The sequence below is a fragment of the Setaria viridis genome, chromosome 2 (assembly GCF_005286985.2).
Source record: "Setaria viridis chromosome 2, Setaria_viridis_v4.0, whole genome shotgun sequence".
Lineage (NCBI taxonomy): Eukaryota > Viridiplantae > Streptophyta > Magnoliopsida > Poales > Poaceae > Setaria > Setaria viridis.
Window position 1 is genome coordinate 16140257 of NC_048264.2, and position 17791 is coordinate 16158047.

General features: G+C 49.3%; 3 protein-coding genes across 3 annotated transcripts; all 3 read left to right on the forward strand.

Annotated features, from left to right (window-relative positions):
- Nucleotides 1-1063: 1063 nt before the first annotated feature.
- On the forward strand, nt 1064-2960 carry LOC117844146 (F-box protein At1g47056). The gene has a single exon (XM_034724910.2). The coding sequence runs from the start codon at nt 1079-1081 to the stop codon at nt 2666-2668; it is 1590 nt and encodes a 529-aa protein (XP_034580801.1). The 5' UTR covers nt 1064-1078; the 3' UTR covers nt 2669-2960.
- A 7107-nt stretch (nt 2961-10067) lies between these two features.
- Nucleotides 10068-13046, forward strand: LOC140221840 (uncharacterized). The gene is made up of 3 exons (XM_072291814.1): nt 10068-11489; nt 12062-12455; nt 12982-13046. The coding sequence occupies exons 1-3, from the start codon at nt 10068-10070 to the stop codon at nt 13044-13046; spliced, it is 1881 nt and encodes a 626-aa protein (XP_072147915.1).
- Nucleotides 13047-15255: 2209 nt separating this feature from the next.
- Nucleotides 15256-17207, forward strand: LOC117842403 (uncharacterized). Its single transcript, XM_034722853.2, has 3 exons — nt 15256-15457; nt 15724-15909; nt 16589-17207. Exons 1-3 carry the CDS (start codon nt 15326-15328, stop codon nt 16889-16891), a joined length of 621 nt encoding a protein of 206 aa, XP_034578744.1. The 5' UTR covers nt 15256-15325; the 3' UTR covers nt 16892-17207.
- The last annotated feature ends 584 nt before the right edge of the window (nt 17208-17791 follow it).

The window sequence follows — 17791 nt, forward strand, 5'->3', positions numbered from 1 at the left end:
CGCACACATGACCTTAGGTATGAGCTTAGGAAGTAGGTGGCTCTGCTAGCAGAAGAAGATATAAGAAATACAGGGTCTGAATGGCTACTTACTATATTGGATAGGTATGATGACGTTTCTGGTTCGAATTTTCTTTTGATAATATGGAGATGTTGGAATGTCAGGAACAGGGTATTGCAAGTCGGGGAGCAGATTTCTATCGCCGGCTCAATGCTCTTTTTGACACGCTACATAGAGGCACTGTTCCAGATCCAACATCAGCAAGTGGGAGGCGATACTCGCGAGAAGAAGAAGCTGGACCGAGGAAGGAATGCCCATCCTGTCGTGGGGAAACCGGCCGATGATGGACGATGGGTACCGCCGTCGGGAGAGACGTTGAAGATAAATGTTGATGGAGCCTTCATCAAGAAAATAGAAGGGGCGGTTGTGGGAGTTATTATGAGAACTAATTTGGACTAACCACTCTTGGTTTCCTAGCGCCTTCTAAGATATTGAAGAGACGCAGAGCAGGCGGAGGCACAAGCTTGCCTGGAGGGAATCAGGATGGCCGGCCAAATCCAGAGGCGATCTTGGAGTCTGACTGTTCAGGAGTGGTGGAGAAGCTTTAAAGCTGGAGGCATAGATAGGTCGTTGGTGGCGCCTATAATATGTGACACTCTCTAGGATGCTGAGGTTCTACGTAGTGTGAGGTTCGTCAAGATCAGTAGAGAACGGAATAAAGTTGTGCATGAGTTAGCTCATCTAGTATTCGCAAGAGGGAGTGCAGGGTGTCCTTTTCGAATGCCCCGAGTTGTATTGAGCCTTTTGTGTGTACCGATTCCTGTTCTCTTTCTCGAAAAAAATAATATTATAATTATAATATAACAATAGTAATAATAATTCGGTCATAAACAATATTAATAATAAAGAAGAGGAAAAGGAAAATGGCGTGCGCGCAGGCCGCGGGCGGCAGCACAGCATTTAATCGGGTTGAATCCCTTGTTGGCGTCCGCGGCATCCTGAATTCCTCCCCCCTCCGCCCCACCCAACCACTCCCCATTCCCCTCCCCCTTCCTCGGCAGATCCGCCGCCGCCCCCCATGGGCCAGTGCCCCTCCGCCCCGCGCCGCCGCAAGCCCCCGCCCCCGCCGCCGTCCCCGTCTCTAGCCCTCCCCTCGCCGCCGCCGCCGCAGCTCCTCGCCTCCATCGCCGAGGCCGCCGGGGAGGACCGCACCGCCGACCTCCCCGAGGATCTCCTCGCCCTCATCTTCGGCCTCCTCGGCTCCCGCGAACGCAAGCGCTGCTCCCTCGTCTGCCGCCGCTGGCTCGCCGCCGAGGCCGCCTCCCGCCTCCGCCTCGCGCTCGACGCCAGGGCGCCGCTCCTCGCCGACTCCGCGCTGCCCCGCCTCCTCGCGCGCTTCCCGGCCGTCTCCAAGCTCGCGCTCAAGTGCGACCGCCGCGCCGAGAGCGTCGGCGACCCGGCCCTCGCGCTCGTCGCCGACCGCCTCGGCCCGGGCCTGCGGCGCCTCAAGCTCCGCTCCCTGCGCGCGGTCACAGACGATGGGGTCGCCGCGCTCGCCGCCGCGGCCGCCAACCTCCGCAAGCTCTCCGTCGGCTCCTGCGCCTTCGGGGCCAAGGGAATCGAGGCTGTTCTCCGCTGCTGCCTACAGCTCGAGGAGCTCTCCATCAAGCGCCTCCGTGGCCTCGCTGACTCGGAGCCTATTGCCGTCTCCGGTCCACGCCTCCAGTCCTTGTCGCTCAAGGATCTCTACAATGGCCAGTGCTTCTCCTGTTTAATCACCCAGTCGCCCAACCTCAAAACCCTCAAGATTATCCGATGCTCCGGCGACTGGGACCTCGTGCTCCAGGACGTCCCAAAGGATTCCATCCTATCCGAGCTCCACCTCGAGAAGCTGCAGGTCAGCGACCGTGGTGTAGCCGCCTTGTATGGGCTTGAGGTCCTCTACCTTGCAAAGGCACCTGAGGTCACGGATGTTGGGTTAGCCGCGCTTGCTGCCAAGTCACCACGTCTCCGCAAGCTGCATGTTGATGGATGGAAGGCGAACAGGATTGGTGACCGTGGACTCGCTGCCGTGGCACAGAAATGCACCAGCTTGCAGGAATTGGTCCTTATTGGTGTGAATTTGACATATTCCAGTCTTGAATTGATTGCTGCCAACTGTCCCACCCTGGAGCGGCTTGCGCTGTGCGGTTCCGACACATTTGGAGATGCGGAGATATCATGTGTTGCGGCTAAATGTGCTGCCTTGCGTAAGCTGTGCATCAAGGCATGTCCTGTGTCTGATGTGGGGATGGATAAGCTTGCCGAAGGCTGCCCACGCCTCGTCAAGGTTAAGGTGAAGAAATGCCGCCGGGTGACATCTGAGTGTGCTGAGCGTCTCCGGGCTAGCAGGAATGGGGCACTTGCTGTCAATTTTGACACTCCAGGCGGTGCTGGTGAGTTGCAGGATGCTCGGAGCATTGACGAGAGTGGCGTTCTGGACAATGCTGGGAGTGATGTGCCACCAGAGGATTTGGATGATCGGATAGGACCGGACATCTCAAGTGGGAGCAGTGGCAGGCCTTCAAGATGGAAAGCACGGATGGGTGCTTTGATGCCAAGGAGCTTGTCTGTTTCGATATTCCGAAGGCAATCGCATGGAGCCAGCTATACAAGTCATGAGTCATGAAATTGGATGCCATGGTTGCTCCTTTAGCCCTTCAATTCTTTTATGTTTGTATGTTAAATTAATTGGTGATGTTATTTGTTGTATTTCTGTTTCGTTCTGGATGGTACCATGCTGTTCTTTCTGATAAAGAATTTAGTTTAAATTGGTAGCTTTGAAGTTGGAGGATACTTATTATTTGATTTTCGTCCTAGTAGCAGGGGTTCATGCAATTGCATGCTGTAATCTTCTTAGAAAAAATTGTTTGAACTGAAAAATATGATGTGGAAACAAGGCCACCAGTCGGCATTTCAAAGTTCTGATTTTGTTTGGAAATGGTTGAAAATGTTGATGTGCCTTCGATATCAACCGCACTACGTAGCAAAGAAGCTCCAAACAGGAAATTTGTGGGTAAGATATTTTTGTGTTGCTGTTTTTTTTTGTTTGTGTTAAAAAGTCGGATGGATGCCTCTTTTCAATCGATTCATAAACTTATTACGGAAACACCTAGCCTGGATAAAGTCAAATTGTCTTGCCCTTTCATTCTTTGTGCAAGTACAAGTATTGGAGGCTTGTTGCTTCAATGGAGAGGATGTGGTGCATTGGCTCTTTGTTTGTGATGTTATCAGGGCACAATGGGAGCTAATTTGTCATCTTTAATCCACAAAAGAGGATTGTCTTATGTTCATGTGATCATGACATATGATATTGATCTTGATTATGGGACGTCTATTTTTAGTATAATTAGAACAGGGCCATAGTATCGCAGTAAGATACAAACATGGGAAACAAGAGTAAACGTAGAAATTCAATCTGCAGATACTGAAGTGTGCATCCCCGTGTATGCATTTTTACAGATTTGGTTGCATTCTCCTGTTCCTATTTCAGGGAGTATTCTGATGTGGAATATCAACAGTATCTGTTGCATATTATAAATTTATCAGATGCTGTCTTCAATTCATTGTCTTGACAGGTGGATTCAACTGTTAGGTTTTAATCGTCTATTCGTTCTGTTGCATGCTACTTTGTTGGTTGTGAACAACTTTCAGCAGATCTTCTTTCTATCTGAAATCCTAACATGGTCTGGTGTTGGCTGGGATCTGAATTGAACCATTAATCACTGATGCTAGTTTTCTGTCACTCTGTCATACGGTATTTTATAACATTTATTAGGTTAGCCTTAACTAAGGGAAGGGGTGTTTGGTTCCTTGAGTTAAAGTTTAGTCCGTGTCACATCGAATCTTCGGAGACTAATTAGGAGGACTAAATATGAGTTAATTATAAAACTAATTACATATATGGAGGCTAATTCGCGAGACGAATCTATTAAGCCTAATTAATCCATCATTAGTATATGGTTACTGTAGCAGCACATTGTCAAATCATGGACCAATTAGGCTTAATAGATTCGTCTCGCGAATTAGCCTCCATTGCACACATCCGTGCAATGGATTTTGTAAATAGTCTATGTTTAATACTTCTAATTAGTATCTAAACATTCGATGGGATAGGAACAGGGGTGGGAACCAAACGGGCCTTAAGATGACCTGCAAAATATCAAGGTGGTGTTACAGTCTGTCTGTTTAACATTACTGTCAGACTAATTTGTTTTCCCAATTGTTCCTGAGGTTTGATTGCTTTTCCCCCCCTAGATACCGTGTTCTCGTCACTTTGTAAATGTTTCTATGTAGGACTATTCTGCTCCACTGACTCGTTGACACGGACCTGAATGGTTTTCCGAAGCTGCTCCCATTTCATTTGTGCTTGTGCTCCTTTTGGTCATGACGTCTTACACACGGTGTTGGAACGAAAGGACCTTCACAATCTTGCATGTAGAATGTTCAATGAGGTGGAGCACAGACACCAGTTTTCCGTTCTTTGAAAGTTTGGCCATTTCCCAGGCCACTTACCGGTGGTTGACTTTGAAGCTGACCAGTAGGAGACACCAGTTCCCTACTGGTTCAACTAAGATTCTTCCTTCTGGAAGATGCAAGGCTGTTGGTCAAGGAATTTGGTGAGTACTGGTGGTGCTTGATTACTTGCAAGTTGTGGACATGGTGGTTTTGAGAATGTGGTTAAGGCTGTTGCTGCAGTACTACGTCTTTGTGCCTGCCACTGCTTCCAGTTTAACAATGTGTCACTATAGGCTTGCAGTCCCAATAATTATCAGGGTGGCGCTGAGTCCCTCTGTTTAGCATCCCTGAGAAATTTGATACTTTTGCTTTTGCTTCTGTTCTTTCTTGAAGTCAGATGTGTGATACTGTGTGAATCGTATCGTTTGAACGAAACCTTCATTTTTTTGGTTGAAGCTGGGCATGCGTGATGTGTCCAAAAGAGAGTCCTTTCCGCGTTCAAGTTTTCTCGTCAGAGCTATAAACTTCAATTGACTCCCTCTTGTGCGAGTAGGCATTATGCATGAGGTAGTGCCGGCCATGATGAAGCAAATAATTACACATGGCTGCTGGGCGATGGGCGTGGTCAGACACACATTGTTGATGGAATCGCATGCTGGCAGCCTGTTGTGGCTGACCTCGTAAACCAAAATAATGTACGACGGGCAAAGAAGCGTATAAATAAGACCTTGTACAGTATACAAAATCTTTCTAGGACATATTAAGCACCTGCTCTACATGGTTTGAAAAACTTACTGTTAGCTTCTCCGCAGTCATCGCACTATGTATCTTACTAATGGATTTACATATCCAACATCCATATACAATTTTAAGTCTTGTTTATTAGATGCATAGTATTTTTCTAGTTTCGGTTATATGGACGTAACAAAACTTTATTTTGAAAGCATGGTACCGCTAATGTTGTACTCTGTTTCTTTCTATTGGGTGTATCGAGATTCGAAAACTCAAACTTTGCAATTACTAAAATTACGTACTCCAACTTTAACGCATCAAAATTATGTCCGTATATTTGCATTTCATAAGTATTTTTAGATAAAGAAAGTTTTATTTCATAACTATTTTAATGGAGCGTTAATTTTGCATAAGTATTTTAATGCGATGTTGATTTTTGTAGTTACTGATAATATATTGTAAGAAAAATACATGGTTATAACATACTTATAAGGGCCTTTTCAATTTTTCATATCATAGTACACCCTATAAAAGGGAATAAACAGCAGTTTTTATACAAGAACTCCATGTGACTCTCTTTACTCACATGAAAGGTGCCATGGCGTTGCTAGCAGTATTATTTGGATAAGCTACGGATAGTGATAGTAGAAATTGCATGGTTTCTTCGATGCTTGCATCTAAATTTTATCATCAGATACACAGCCGTGGGTCATTTTCTTAGTAGGCAGATGGTCGTTGGTCAATACATGGCTAAGCAGCCCTAAAATTGTAGAGATGGCATGCAGGGCATGTGATCTAATGTTGCCGTCATGAATAGTATCACATCCTTAGCCCACTAGTAATCTGGTCCGTCAAAAAGGTGCAAGTGGAGGAGCAGCCTTGGTGACCTGACGTGAGACCTGAGTGGCTCAATTAACCGCATCAAAAGGAGGAGGAAGCATGATTAGGGTGTTGATGAAAACAACCCTTGGTCATAACTTTTGGATCATGCGCTGCTTTCATTTCTGTTTGGCCATATGAGCTTTCTTCTGTCCCCATCATACAATATCCGTGCTATTTTCATAAGCTAGCAACACACCAAATGAGTGTTCATTCAACTTCATTTGGTGGTCTGAAGATGAAGTGGAGAATTTTACTGCACTTACCAAGTTATCCTAAGCTAAAACAGTCAAGAATAATCGAGACTTCAAAAGTAGTATAATTATTTGACATGCTCGCACCACGACCATCCCTCGCGCCCTGATTGTTTATGTGAGCAAGAAGCTAGTTTCAGCATGTGCCTGCTTATATCTGAAGAAGGCATTAGAGACAGAAAGACAGAATGCCGGCAGTGCCATGTTGTGAAGTTGTTCTGGTGTAGCGGCAGTTGTGGCAATCCCTTCCTTGCTCGGCTCAGCACGACAGCTGTTAGACAGACATCAGAAACAATGTTTCCTTGCTCCAAACAAAATGTATCTTCAATTGTTTCCTGAAATTTCGTTCCAATGAGACAAAATAAAGGTGCTCTGTTCTGTTACAGACAGACAGGGATGTGGATGCATGCTCTTCCAATTCTTGCCTCTCTTTTGCTCAGTATTTTATTGAACTAATGGCCAGCAAATTTATTTCAACCTTTTTGTCAGTTACATACAGCAGTCTGATGTAAAATAGTGCTACTACTACTTACTGCTGTCTTTAATTTGATTACTGGATCATTAGCTGCAGAGCTCTATCTAATGTGCGGCCAGGCCATCATCAGCAACACTGCACTCTTCTTCCTCTGTTACATTGCCAAGGTCCACCTAGCTTGTATTGGATTCAATGGGAGCCTTTTTTCCTGGTCAACAACAACAAAGCAAGCGTAAGATGGTGATTTTCTGTGTGATTTTAAGATAAAAGAGTTTTGCATCTGCGTCATTTGAATTTTCAGGGGGCGCGTTTCAGTCACCGCACGTCATGGAAAACAATGGTGATGCTGGACATGAGGTAGGCTTGCATCTTGAGACTGCTGATTATTCTAGTTTGGAGGATGAGAATTCATAATCAAATCCAAACTCTGCATCAAAGGAAACTCTGGATTTGAACTATGTGTTCTGGCTTTCAAAACTCTTTGGCTCGATTACAGGATAAATAAATTTGAAAGAGAAATGTTGACTTTTAGTTTACTTCTGGATCACAGAATCGGCATTCTAGATGAGGATACTCAGTCTGAGAAGACATGATGCTGGATAAGTCTTGCTACTGGTCCTTGTGGGGTTGCTGGTTGCTGTACTCTTGCTGCTGGTCCTTGGTAGTTAAGGATAGTGGGTACTGCTGGTCCTTGGCAGTTAAGGATAGTGGGGTTGCAGCTGCTGGTTGTTGACTGGAGGACAGTGGGGCTGCAGCATATGCTTGCTGCAGCACTACTTTTGTTGACTACTTTTAGGGTAGGATAGTTCTAGGCATCTTAGACTAGCATATGCCTTGATGCTTGGCTGGTTGGCTGCTTGGCTTGATGTTATGGTATTGTGGAAAGAAAACTTAGAAAATTACCCCAACTCTTCGTAGTGCCATCCTCTTGATGAGAGTTACAGTTCAGATCCTAACAACTGGTATCAGACCCGTAACATCTCCTGTTCACATCCCTCCCTAGCCACCCTTCGTCCCCAGCCGGTAGCAGAAACATCGGCTGTCCATGCTCACTCCTCTCCCTCTACGCAGACAAGCGGCAGCTCGTCGGAAGCAGCCTCTTCCCCACGCAGCCCCTCGGTGGCGCGCTATGTCCGCAGGACAGTCTCAGCACTCGGTCGCCTCGAGCGAGCGGTGTCGGCAGGAGGCCGAGCTCGCTACGGCAGAGGAGCATACCCGAGTGGCAGCAGAGACCGCTGCGGCGGCGGCAAGGGTGTCGAGGCTGGCGGCGGCGGAGCTGGCTGCAGTGTGGGCGAAAGCGGAAGCGGCGGCGGCGGCAGCGGAGCTCGAGACTCTACGTGGCGGTAGCATCAGCAGCGCTACCTCTGCCGATGGCGGTACCGACATAGAGCTCGTGCTAGCAAGCGAGGCGGCATAGGAACGGGCGGCGCAATAGGCAGCCGTGCACTCCCGTGGGCGCGGCGGCGGCAGCCCAGACAGGCGTGCACGCGCCGACGGCGCTCCCAGCAGGGGCGCGCGTGACGACCGTGTTCCTGGCGGACATGGGGACCGCGACTCCCAGGGCGACCCGCACATCGACCTCGCACTGGAGGTCCAACGATTGTGGGAGAGGGCTGCCCAACTGGAGGCGGAGATGGAGTTCGATCGGCGGCACGGCGGCCGGGTCGACGGAGAGCGTGGCCCTTACAGGCAGCGTGGCTCTCCCTTCCCGGACCGCCATCATGGTCGCCACAGGGCCCATGCTGTTGTCAGGGAAGTTGGCCCCGGTGGTGGGTGGCCTACCCTCACCAAGACCAACTACGTTGAGTGGGCCGCGGTGTGAGGCTCCAGGTGCAACACATGTGGGAGGCAGTCCGGTACGGTGACGTCGACTACGATGAGGATCGACGGGCGCTGGACGCCCTCATCGCTACAGTCCCGCCCGAGATGCAGTTCTCGCTTTCCTAGAAGCGGACTGCCAAGGAGGCTTGGGACGCCATCTCTGCGGCACGCATCGGCAGCGACCGCGCCCGCAAGTCCTCACTGCAGGCACTTCGCAAGGAGTGGGAGAACCTGGCCTTCAAGCCGGGTGAGGACGTTGATGACTTTGCTCTCCATCTCAACACTCTGTTGCAGAAGATGGTGCAGTACGGCGACGACACCTACGGTGAGGAGAGAGCTGTCGAGAAGCTCCTCCGCGCGTACCCGTGAAGTACAAGCAGATCGCTCGCTCGATCGAGTCCCTGCTGGACCTCTCCAGGATGTCGATTGAGGAGGCGATACGTCGCCTCAAGGTCGTCGACAGCGACGAGTCACAGCCTCCCTCAGGGCCTGTCATCATTGGCGGGAAGCTCCATTTCACTCAGGAGCAGCGGGAGGCCCGCAAGGGTGATTAGAAGAAGGGGGAGCCTTCTTCCTCGACAGGCGGCCGCAGGCGCGGCAAGCCACACAAGGTGCCCAAGGCACGACGAGGCGCCGAGGGCGGCGCGGGAGGAGGTGCCCAGAGTGGTGCTAGCAGCGCACGAGGAGGCGCCCAGGGTGGTGCCGCCGGCGAGCACAGGCCGCCACGAGATGACACGTGCCGCAACTGTGGCAGGCTTGGCCATTGGGCCAAGGACTGTCAACAGCCAAGACGCGGCCAGGCTCACATTGCACTAGCGGAGGAGGAGGAGTCGGCTCTGCTCCTGGCACATGCAAGCATCGAGCTAACTCCAGCGGCATCGGCCGCAGCGGTTCTCTTCCACCTTGACAAGCCGAGGGCACACGCCTTCCTCGGCGATGGCTCCAGCAACGATAAGACTGAGGGGTGGTGCCTCGACACTAGCGCTACCCAGCACATGACCTTTCGGCGGGAGTTCTTCACCAAGCTTGACTCTAGCGTCCGAGGCACCATCAAGTTTGGGGATGCCTTCGGCGTAGAGATCAAGGGCGTCGGCTCTGTCATCTTCACCACCGAGAGCACAGGCTACTCACCGGAGTGTACTACATCCCCGCGCTGAGGAACTCTATCATCAGTTTGGAACAGCTGGAAGAGAACGGTTCGTGCGTGGTGATCGACGAAAGAGTCATGAGGATTTAGGACCGCCGTCGTCGCCTTCTTGCCAAGGTAACCCGAGGCGCAACGACTCTACATCCTTAATGTGCAGGTGGCACAACCCTTCTGCCTCGCTGCTCGTCGGGACGACAAGGCGTGGTAGTGGCACGAGCGCTTCGGGCACCTTCACTTCGAGGCCCTAAAGCGGCTCAAGGAGATGGTGCGAGGCCTACCATGTCTCGATCACGTGGAGCAGTTCTGCGATGTTTGTGTGTTGACAAAGCAGAGGCGGCTCCCCTTTCCCCAGCAGGCGAGCTTCCGAGCCAAGGAGCGGCTCGAGCTCGTGCACGGGGACTTGTGTGGCCTGATGACACCGGCCATACCCGGAGGACGACGCTACTTCTTGCTGCTCGTCGACGACCTCTCCCGCTACATGTGGGTGATGGTCCTCGGCAGCAAGGGGGAGGCTGCGGACGCCATCAGGCGCACGCAGGCTGCTGTGGAGGCGGAGTGCGGCCGCAAGCTGCGCGTGCTGCGCACCGACAATGGTGGCGAATTCACGACGGCTGAGTTCGCGTCGTACTGCGCTGTTGAGGGCATTCAACGCCACTACTCCGCGCCTTACAGCTCGCGGCAGAACGACATCGTCGAGCGGCGCAACCAGATGGTTGTGGGGATGACTCGGGCCCTCCTCAAGCAGAGGGGGATGCCGGCTATTCTCTGGGGAGAGGCAGTGGTGGCGGCTGTCTATATCCTCAACCGCTCGCCTACCAAGGCGCTTGACGACAAGACGCCATACGAGGCTTGGCATGGGCGCAAGCTGGCGGTATCCCACCTGCGGGTCTTCGGCTGCCTCGCGTTTGCCAAGGAGCTTGGCCACATCGGCAAGCTTGACAACAGGAGTACTCCAGGAGTGTTCATCGGCTACACGGAGGGTTTGAACGCCTACCGCATTCTCGACCCAGAGACGCAGTGTGTGCGCACAGCGCGCGATGTTGTGTTCGACGAAGGGCGAGGATGGGTGTGGGACAAGGCGGTGGATGACGGTTCGACTCCGACGTACGACGACTTCACTATCGAGTACGTCCACTTCGAGGGAGCTGGGGGAGTAGGCAGCTCTTCTTCGCCGAGCGTGCCTACCCCAGTCCCCGAACCTCCACCGACTCCGACGCCTGCTACTCCGACAGCGCCACGCTCTCCAGCCGTGACTTCGGCTGCGACGAGATTCTCGCCGACACCACCACAGCCGGCGACGCCACGTACTCCAGCACCGACGGCCACCCCTCCGGGCACGTCTACTCCGACACCAGCTCTTATCGAGCACAGCCCGGTGGAGTTCGCTACTCCGCTCTCTCACGATGAGGAGCACATCGACGCGTACCACGACGGTGAGCAGTTGCGGTACCATACGATGGAAGACCTCCCCGGCAACCAGCCAGTGCTGGGACTGGTGCCTCACGACCTGGAGGCACAGTTGCACCTTGCGTGCGACGACGGCGAGCCTCGGTCATTCGTGGAGGCCGAGAGACACGAGGCATGGCGCGTCACGATGCAGTCGGAGATGGACGCGGTTGAGAAGAACCGCACCTGGGAGCTTGCTGACCTCCCTCGTGGTCACCGCGTGATCACCCTTAAGTGGGTGTTCAAGCTGAAGAGGGATGAAGCCGGTGCCATCATCAAGCACAAGGCTCGCTTGGTGGCACGCGGGTTCGTGCAGCAAGAGGGGATCGACTTCGACGATGCTTTCGCCCTCGTGGCACGGCTGGAGTCCGTGTGACTCCTCCTTGCGCTGGCCGCCCAGGAAGGCTGGCGCGTTCATCACATGGACATCAAGTTGGCGTTTCTTAACGGCGATTTGAAGGAGGAGGTCTACGTGCACCAGCCGCCGGGTTTTGCGATCCCGGCAAGGAGGGCAAGGTGTTGCGCTTGCGCAAGGCTCTCTATGGCCTGCGGCAGGCACCGAGGGGGTGGAATGCCAAGTTGGATTCCACGCTCAAAGGGATGGGCTTCGAGCAAAGCCCGCACGAGGCGGCCATCTACCGGCGGGGCAATGGAGAAATTGCCCTGCTGGTGGGTGTCTACGTCGACGACTTGGTGATCACCGGCACCAAGGATGTGGAGGTGGCGGCGTTCAAGGAAGAAATGAAGGCCACCTTCCAGATGAGTGACCTGGGGCCTCTCTCCTTCTACCTGGGGATCGAGGTGCACTAGGATAACTCCGGGATCACGCTTCGACAGACCGCCTACGCCAAGCGCGTCGTGGAGCTAGCCGGGCTCACCGACTGCAACCTAGCTCTCACTCCGATGGAGGAGAGGTTGAAGCTGAGCCGAGACAGCACGACGGAGGAGGTAGACGCTACGCAGCACCGGCGTCTTGTGGGGAGCCTTCGCTACCTTGCCCACACACGACCGGACTTGGCATTCTCCGTCGGCTACGTCAGTCGGTTCATGCAGCGACCGACGATGGAGCACCAGCAGACCGTGATGAGGATCGTCCGCTACGTTGCGAGGACCCTCGATCATGGTCTCTTCTACCCGAGGTGTCCCAGGGTGGCACACTTCATCGGGTACAGCGACAACGACCACACCGGCGACATCGACACCAGCAAGAGCACGAGCGGGATTCTCTTCTTCCTCAGCAAGTGCCTCGTTAGCTGGCAGTCGGTCAAGCAGCAGGTGGTGGCGCTGTCCAGCTGCGAGGCCGAGTACATAGCGGCCTCCACTGCTTTGACTCAGGCGCTTTGGCTTGCCCGACTGCTCGGTGATCTCCTTAGCAGAGACACTAGAGCGGTGGAGCTCAGGGTGGACAGCAAGTCCGCTCTGGCCCTGGCAAAGAACCCCATTTTCCATGAGCGGAGCAAGCACATCCGGGTGAGGTACCACTTCATCCGAGGCTGCTTGGAGGAAGGAAGTATCAAGGCGAGCTACATCAACACCAAGGATCAGCTTGCGGACCTACTCACCAAGCCCCTTGGGAGGATCAAGTTCCTTGAGCTATGTTCCAGGACCGGGATGGTCCAACGCTCCCCCAAGACGACGCACAAGGCTTAGGGGGAGAATGCTGGATAAGTCTTGCTGCTGGTCCTTGTGGGGTTGCTGGTTGCTGTACTCTTGCTGCTGGTCCTTGGCAGTTAAGGACAGTGGGTACTGCTGGTCCTTGGCAGTTAAGGACAGTGGGGTTGCAGCTGCTGTTTGACAGTGGGGTTGCAGCTGCTGATTTGTTGACGGGAGGACAGTGGGGCTGCAGCATATGCTTGCTGCAGTACCACTTTTGTTGACTACTTTTAGGGTAGGACAGTCCTAGGTATCTTAGACTAGCATATGCCTTGATGCTTGGCTGGTTGGCTGCTTGGCCAGCTATAAATATGTATCCCCAACCCTTGGTTGGATATGGTATTGTGGAAAGAAAACACAGAAAATTACCTCAACTCTTCCTAGTGCCATCCTCTCGATGAGAGTTACAGTTCAGATCCTAATTGCATTATATCTTCGTAAAAATAGGAGCTTTGCATGTGTGAACGAAGAATAAGGTTTGATGGAATATCGGTTACCATAAACTCATCGACATCCTAGTTTCTTATTTTCAAATAAAGCAAGCAGCATATTGTTAAGTAAATATGGCTGGAACCTAAGCATCAGATTATATGCAGCATAGAAACTTCAGGTGTGCATTAGTGCGATTCTGAACCTATGTTTTCTCTTATGACCTGGAGTATGTGTTTTACTTACAATTTTCCCATCCTTATTTGCCTCTTCAAATTTTTTGATCCCAGTCTTCTTTGCTTGTAACGACTTGAACATAGTCGTCTTCGTCATCAGTGTGCTGCAGTCCGGGTAGAGAGACAGACAGCAGAGGCAAGCAGCAAAAATCAATTGTGTATTTGAAAACATACAAAATATGCTGTTATATCTTTGTATATATAATTTTTTTTGCTAATCTGTATATAAAAAATTTAATTGTCGCCGTACTAACAAAGATGGTTTTATGCGCAAACATGGTGGGAAAATTTGGGAATATCCCATGTTTCGCTGAAAAAAAATTGCAGATAGTATTCGTCTGTTGGTACTCACTGTGAAAACAAACACCGTTGAACTCGGTTTTAGGTGCCTTCTTGATATATAAAGAGGTAAAACGTGAAAACTTTGCTGAAGTGTTTAATTGACAATTATGATTTTACAATTCTACAGATGAATTTTCAGATTAGCTTTGGGACAAAGCTTTGCAATTTGTTCATACGATGTTGAAGTCATCGTGGGTCTTAGAGGTAGCGACACTTATGGAACCAAATGATCTATAACAACCACAAATGTAGCTTAAAAGTTTAGAGTCATGTGGTAACTATTATGTGGGAGCAATGCTATATATCCTAAATAGTTCCATGTCCTCGATGAATGAGGCATCACTGTTGTAGTTCTTAAACTCCTTAGCTATATCTTATAGAGTCATGTGGTTCTACAATTGTACTACTATCTTTAAGCCACATATCAATAAATTTCATCTATAAAATAAAGTCATAATTATCAAGTAAACACTTGAGTAAAAAGATTTGCGCATTTCAACCTCCTTTTATGTCAAAATGCACCCAAAGCCGAGTTTAGCAATCTTGTTTAAGGGATTAAACCCAATGAACGAATATGATGCACAAATTTTATCACGGAACATGAGATATTTCCAAAATTGTCCGACTCGATACTACACAGAAAATATTATTTTTCGTACAACAACAGTTAATTTTATAAGATACAAAGAAATAACAACATAGTATAGAATATAAAAAAGAGAACCACATCATAACAAAGTAAAAATAAAAAGCTAAACTCCGCTCCGCCCCATTGTTCTTCCTCCTTAAATAGCTTGTCTCCCCTTTAATCCTTTGTATGTGGGTGTCCTTTACTACTTTGCAGTTGGTAGCACCATCAGCTTCCATCTAAAATCGAATCTCCGTGAAATTCCCGGTTCAATTTCTACTGCAATATTTATTATTTTTAAGCAATTGATGAAAAAATATGTGAAATAATCTGTAAAACTTTATTCTTAGTAAGGTAATGTTAGAAAAGTTTACACATAATATTAGCACTAGCATTTAGCGTGTTTTTTTATTGGCGTTTAGCGTGTGGGAGGGCAATCTCAGGGGGTGTTTGGATCCATGGACTAATTTTTAGTTCGGGTCCGTTTGGATACTGACTAGAAGGACTAAACGTGAACTAATTATAAAATTAATTACATAAACCACGGCTAATTCGCGAGACGAATCTATTAAATCTAATTAATTTATGATTAGCACATATTTAATGTAACAACACATGATTAAATCATAACTAATTGGATTTAATAGATTCATCTCACGAATTAGCCTCGTTTATACAGTTAAGTTTTGTAACCACCGGAACCCGGGAGCCCGAGTCGGAGTCGCGTGCCATTCCGACCCAGAACCCCAACCAGCCGACAGCCGTGCCGTAAACCCCACCAAGGCGATGCCGGCGCCGCGGGGGCGGGGCCGGGGCCGGGGCCGGGGCGACCGCCGGATCGACGCGGCCATCGACCACTTCGCCGCCATGGGCTACGCCGCGCGCGACATCCGCGACGCCATCGCTGATCTTCTCAAGGTGACTGTGACTCTCAATAATTTTATTTTCTTTCATGCGGCAGCATTGGGCTGCGTGTCGTCGTAGGGTTTAGGTTCTTGATTTCTCCGCAGGTCGATTGGGGATTCAAAATTCCTTTTCCTTTTGTTCCCGTGTGGATGGATTACAAGGCGTTCCCTTGTGTTTGCGGGATTTGCGCTTCGATTTGGTGTGAATCAATGGATGCGCTAGCTGATCGATCAATCTCATCAATTCTTTGCTTTGCTGTGGGCGTGGGGAATTGTTAGGTATACGGCGGCCCTTCCGCGTGGCCCTTGCTGGAGGAAGGCTCCTACCAAGTCGTCCAAGACAAGCTCTTTGAGAAGGAGGACGAGGAGAAGCAGAAGCAGGAGCAGGAGCAGGAGCAGGAGCAGGACCAGACCCTGCTGCTGGAGGGCCAGCAAGTGGAGGAGGAGGAGGAGGAGCCTCCTCAGGTGCCGTGATTCCTCATTTTTTTATTGCCACTGTCTGTCTCACATTCTCACTTTGTCATCAGAGCATTGCCAACATGGACTTATTATCATTCATTCTTTAAAAATCACCTGGCCTCCTTATTTAAAGACCTGAACCCGTTCCTGGTTTGCCAACATGTGTACTCAATGACCTATCATCCACGGTCTCTCAGATTTACCTCACTGCTCCAATGCCATCAGTTTCCACTGTGAATTATATGCTTACCATGTTTGACAACATGGATTATGTTTTGGTAAAAATGGGAATGGTCGGGAATGATATCATAATGCAGGATTTATCCCGACTGTTTTCACCCCCTACATCAGACCAGATATAAGTTGGGACTTAAGTAAGACAACATATTTATGTTATCGAGAATACACAGGACAGCAGCATATATTAAAAAGAATTCTGAATACAGGAAGGGGAAAGAGGCTATACTGTAGCTCGCATGGCCAAACAAAATGGACATCTAAGTCTTAAAAAAATCAATAGCTTGAAGAATCCAGCAACTAAAAAAAGGCACAATCTGATGGTGTGCTCCAAACAAAGACCAGTCATTGTATATGATTATGGTTTCTGTCTCCATCTATTTGATTATGCACATGAAAGTGGTGAAATTGCTTAAATGTGGCCCTGATATGCTCTGTACTTTTGTAGCACCAAGAACCAGCAGTAGACGAGGCACCACCAGAAAACAACAAGTTAATCTTACTACATGATGAGGTACCAGTTGAGACTGAGTCTGCAGACGAAGTGGAAGATCCTATGTTCATTGAACCATCCCCCCTTGAAGCCATAGTGCCACTTACTGCGGCTGTAGGGATTGGTTGCAAAAGGAAACCATGCTATGGATGGCTTACTGAGTCTGATGATGAGGAACAGCCCACCATTCAACATCATGAGGTGCATATTCCAACTTCAGGAGGAGGCTTGCTTTGTAAAAGAAATCAAGTCCAGTAGATGGTATGTGCATCCTATTAACTGGTCATGTGGCTCTGATCTCCCTTACTATGTTATCATTGAGTAGTGACTAAAACCAAATTGCTATGAATAATCAATAGCTCCAGTTCTATTGTCATCGTGTATCCGTTGGAAGATGCTTACTATGGCTTATGATTTCCTTCGGTATGAGCACAGATGTTGTTACGTCCGAATAGTGAATGAAAGGCTTGTGTGGTCATGGCTACATTCAATCATGTATAACACTGCTGTAAGAATGTTCTTTAGTTTTCCTTGAACCAAACACAATTACAATGGAAAAGAAATATAGATATTACATATTCCTCTGTCACCATAAACAAGGTACTAAGCCCATAAATCTCATATGTTTGCGTGCATTATCAAAACTTCCTTGTAATTCAAGAAGTAACGAAGCTACAAGCCTACAAGATAGCACTGTTCTTCTGACAAGCAAATTTGCCAGTATATTCCCCAGAGGCTGGAAGATGGTGGTGCTATGGTGAGGATAAGTAGTGAGATGGAAGCATTGGATAGAGACAATTCCTCTCTGATTGGTTGGGTTCCAATTCTTGCCAAGCCAAAATCAAGGCATGCCAAAATCAAGGCTTGCCAAAATCAGGGCATGCCAAAGTTAGGGCAAGAAATTTAGGTATTCATTTGGTTTGGTGCTAAAATATGACAAACAATACATTTTCCCTTTGTGAGCTTCATGAAATTTCTAGTGACTTGTCATGATTTTTACTATAAATATTGGTATGCCAAATTTGTAGTAGTGAACCAATTGATAGCCAAATTTTCTTGGCATGCCCTGATTTTTGCTTGGCAAGAATTGGAACCCAACTAAGCAAGCTCAGTAGCGGCAGTTCAGAGTGGAGATTGCGATGATTCTTTTTCTTTCAT

Bases quoted from the DNA above. Each gene is read 5' to 3' on its own strand.
- LOC117844146 (XM_034724910.2), top strand. From the start codon at position 1,079: ATGGGCCAGTGCCCCTCCGCCCCGCGCCGCCGCAAGCCCCCGCCCCCG.
- LOC140221840 (XM_072291814.1), top strand. From the start codon at position 10,068: ATGGTGCGAGGCCTACCATGTCTCGATCACGTGGAGCAGTTCTGCGAT. The intron at 11,490-12,061 runs GTGTTCAAGCTG...GAGGTGCACTAG, and splicing joins GCGTGATCACCCTTAAGTGG to GATAACTCCGGGATCACGCT. The intron at 12,456-12,981 runs GCAAGAGCACGA...GGTCCTTGGCAG, and splicing joins CACCGGCGACATCGACACCA to TTAAGGACAGTGGGTACTGC.
- LOC117842403 (XM_034722853.2), top strand. From the start codon at position 15,326: ATGCCGGCGCCGCGGGGGCGGGGCCGGGGCCGGGGCCGGGGCGACCGC. The intron at 15,458-15,723 runs GTGACTGTGACT...GGGAATTGTTAG, and splicing joins CCATCGCTGATCTTCTCAAG to GTATACGGCGGCCCTTCCGC. The intron at 15,910-16,588 runs GTGCCGTGATTC...GTACTTTTGTAG, and splicing joins AGGAGGAGGAGCCTCCTCAG to CACCAAGAACCAGCAGTAGA.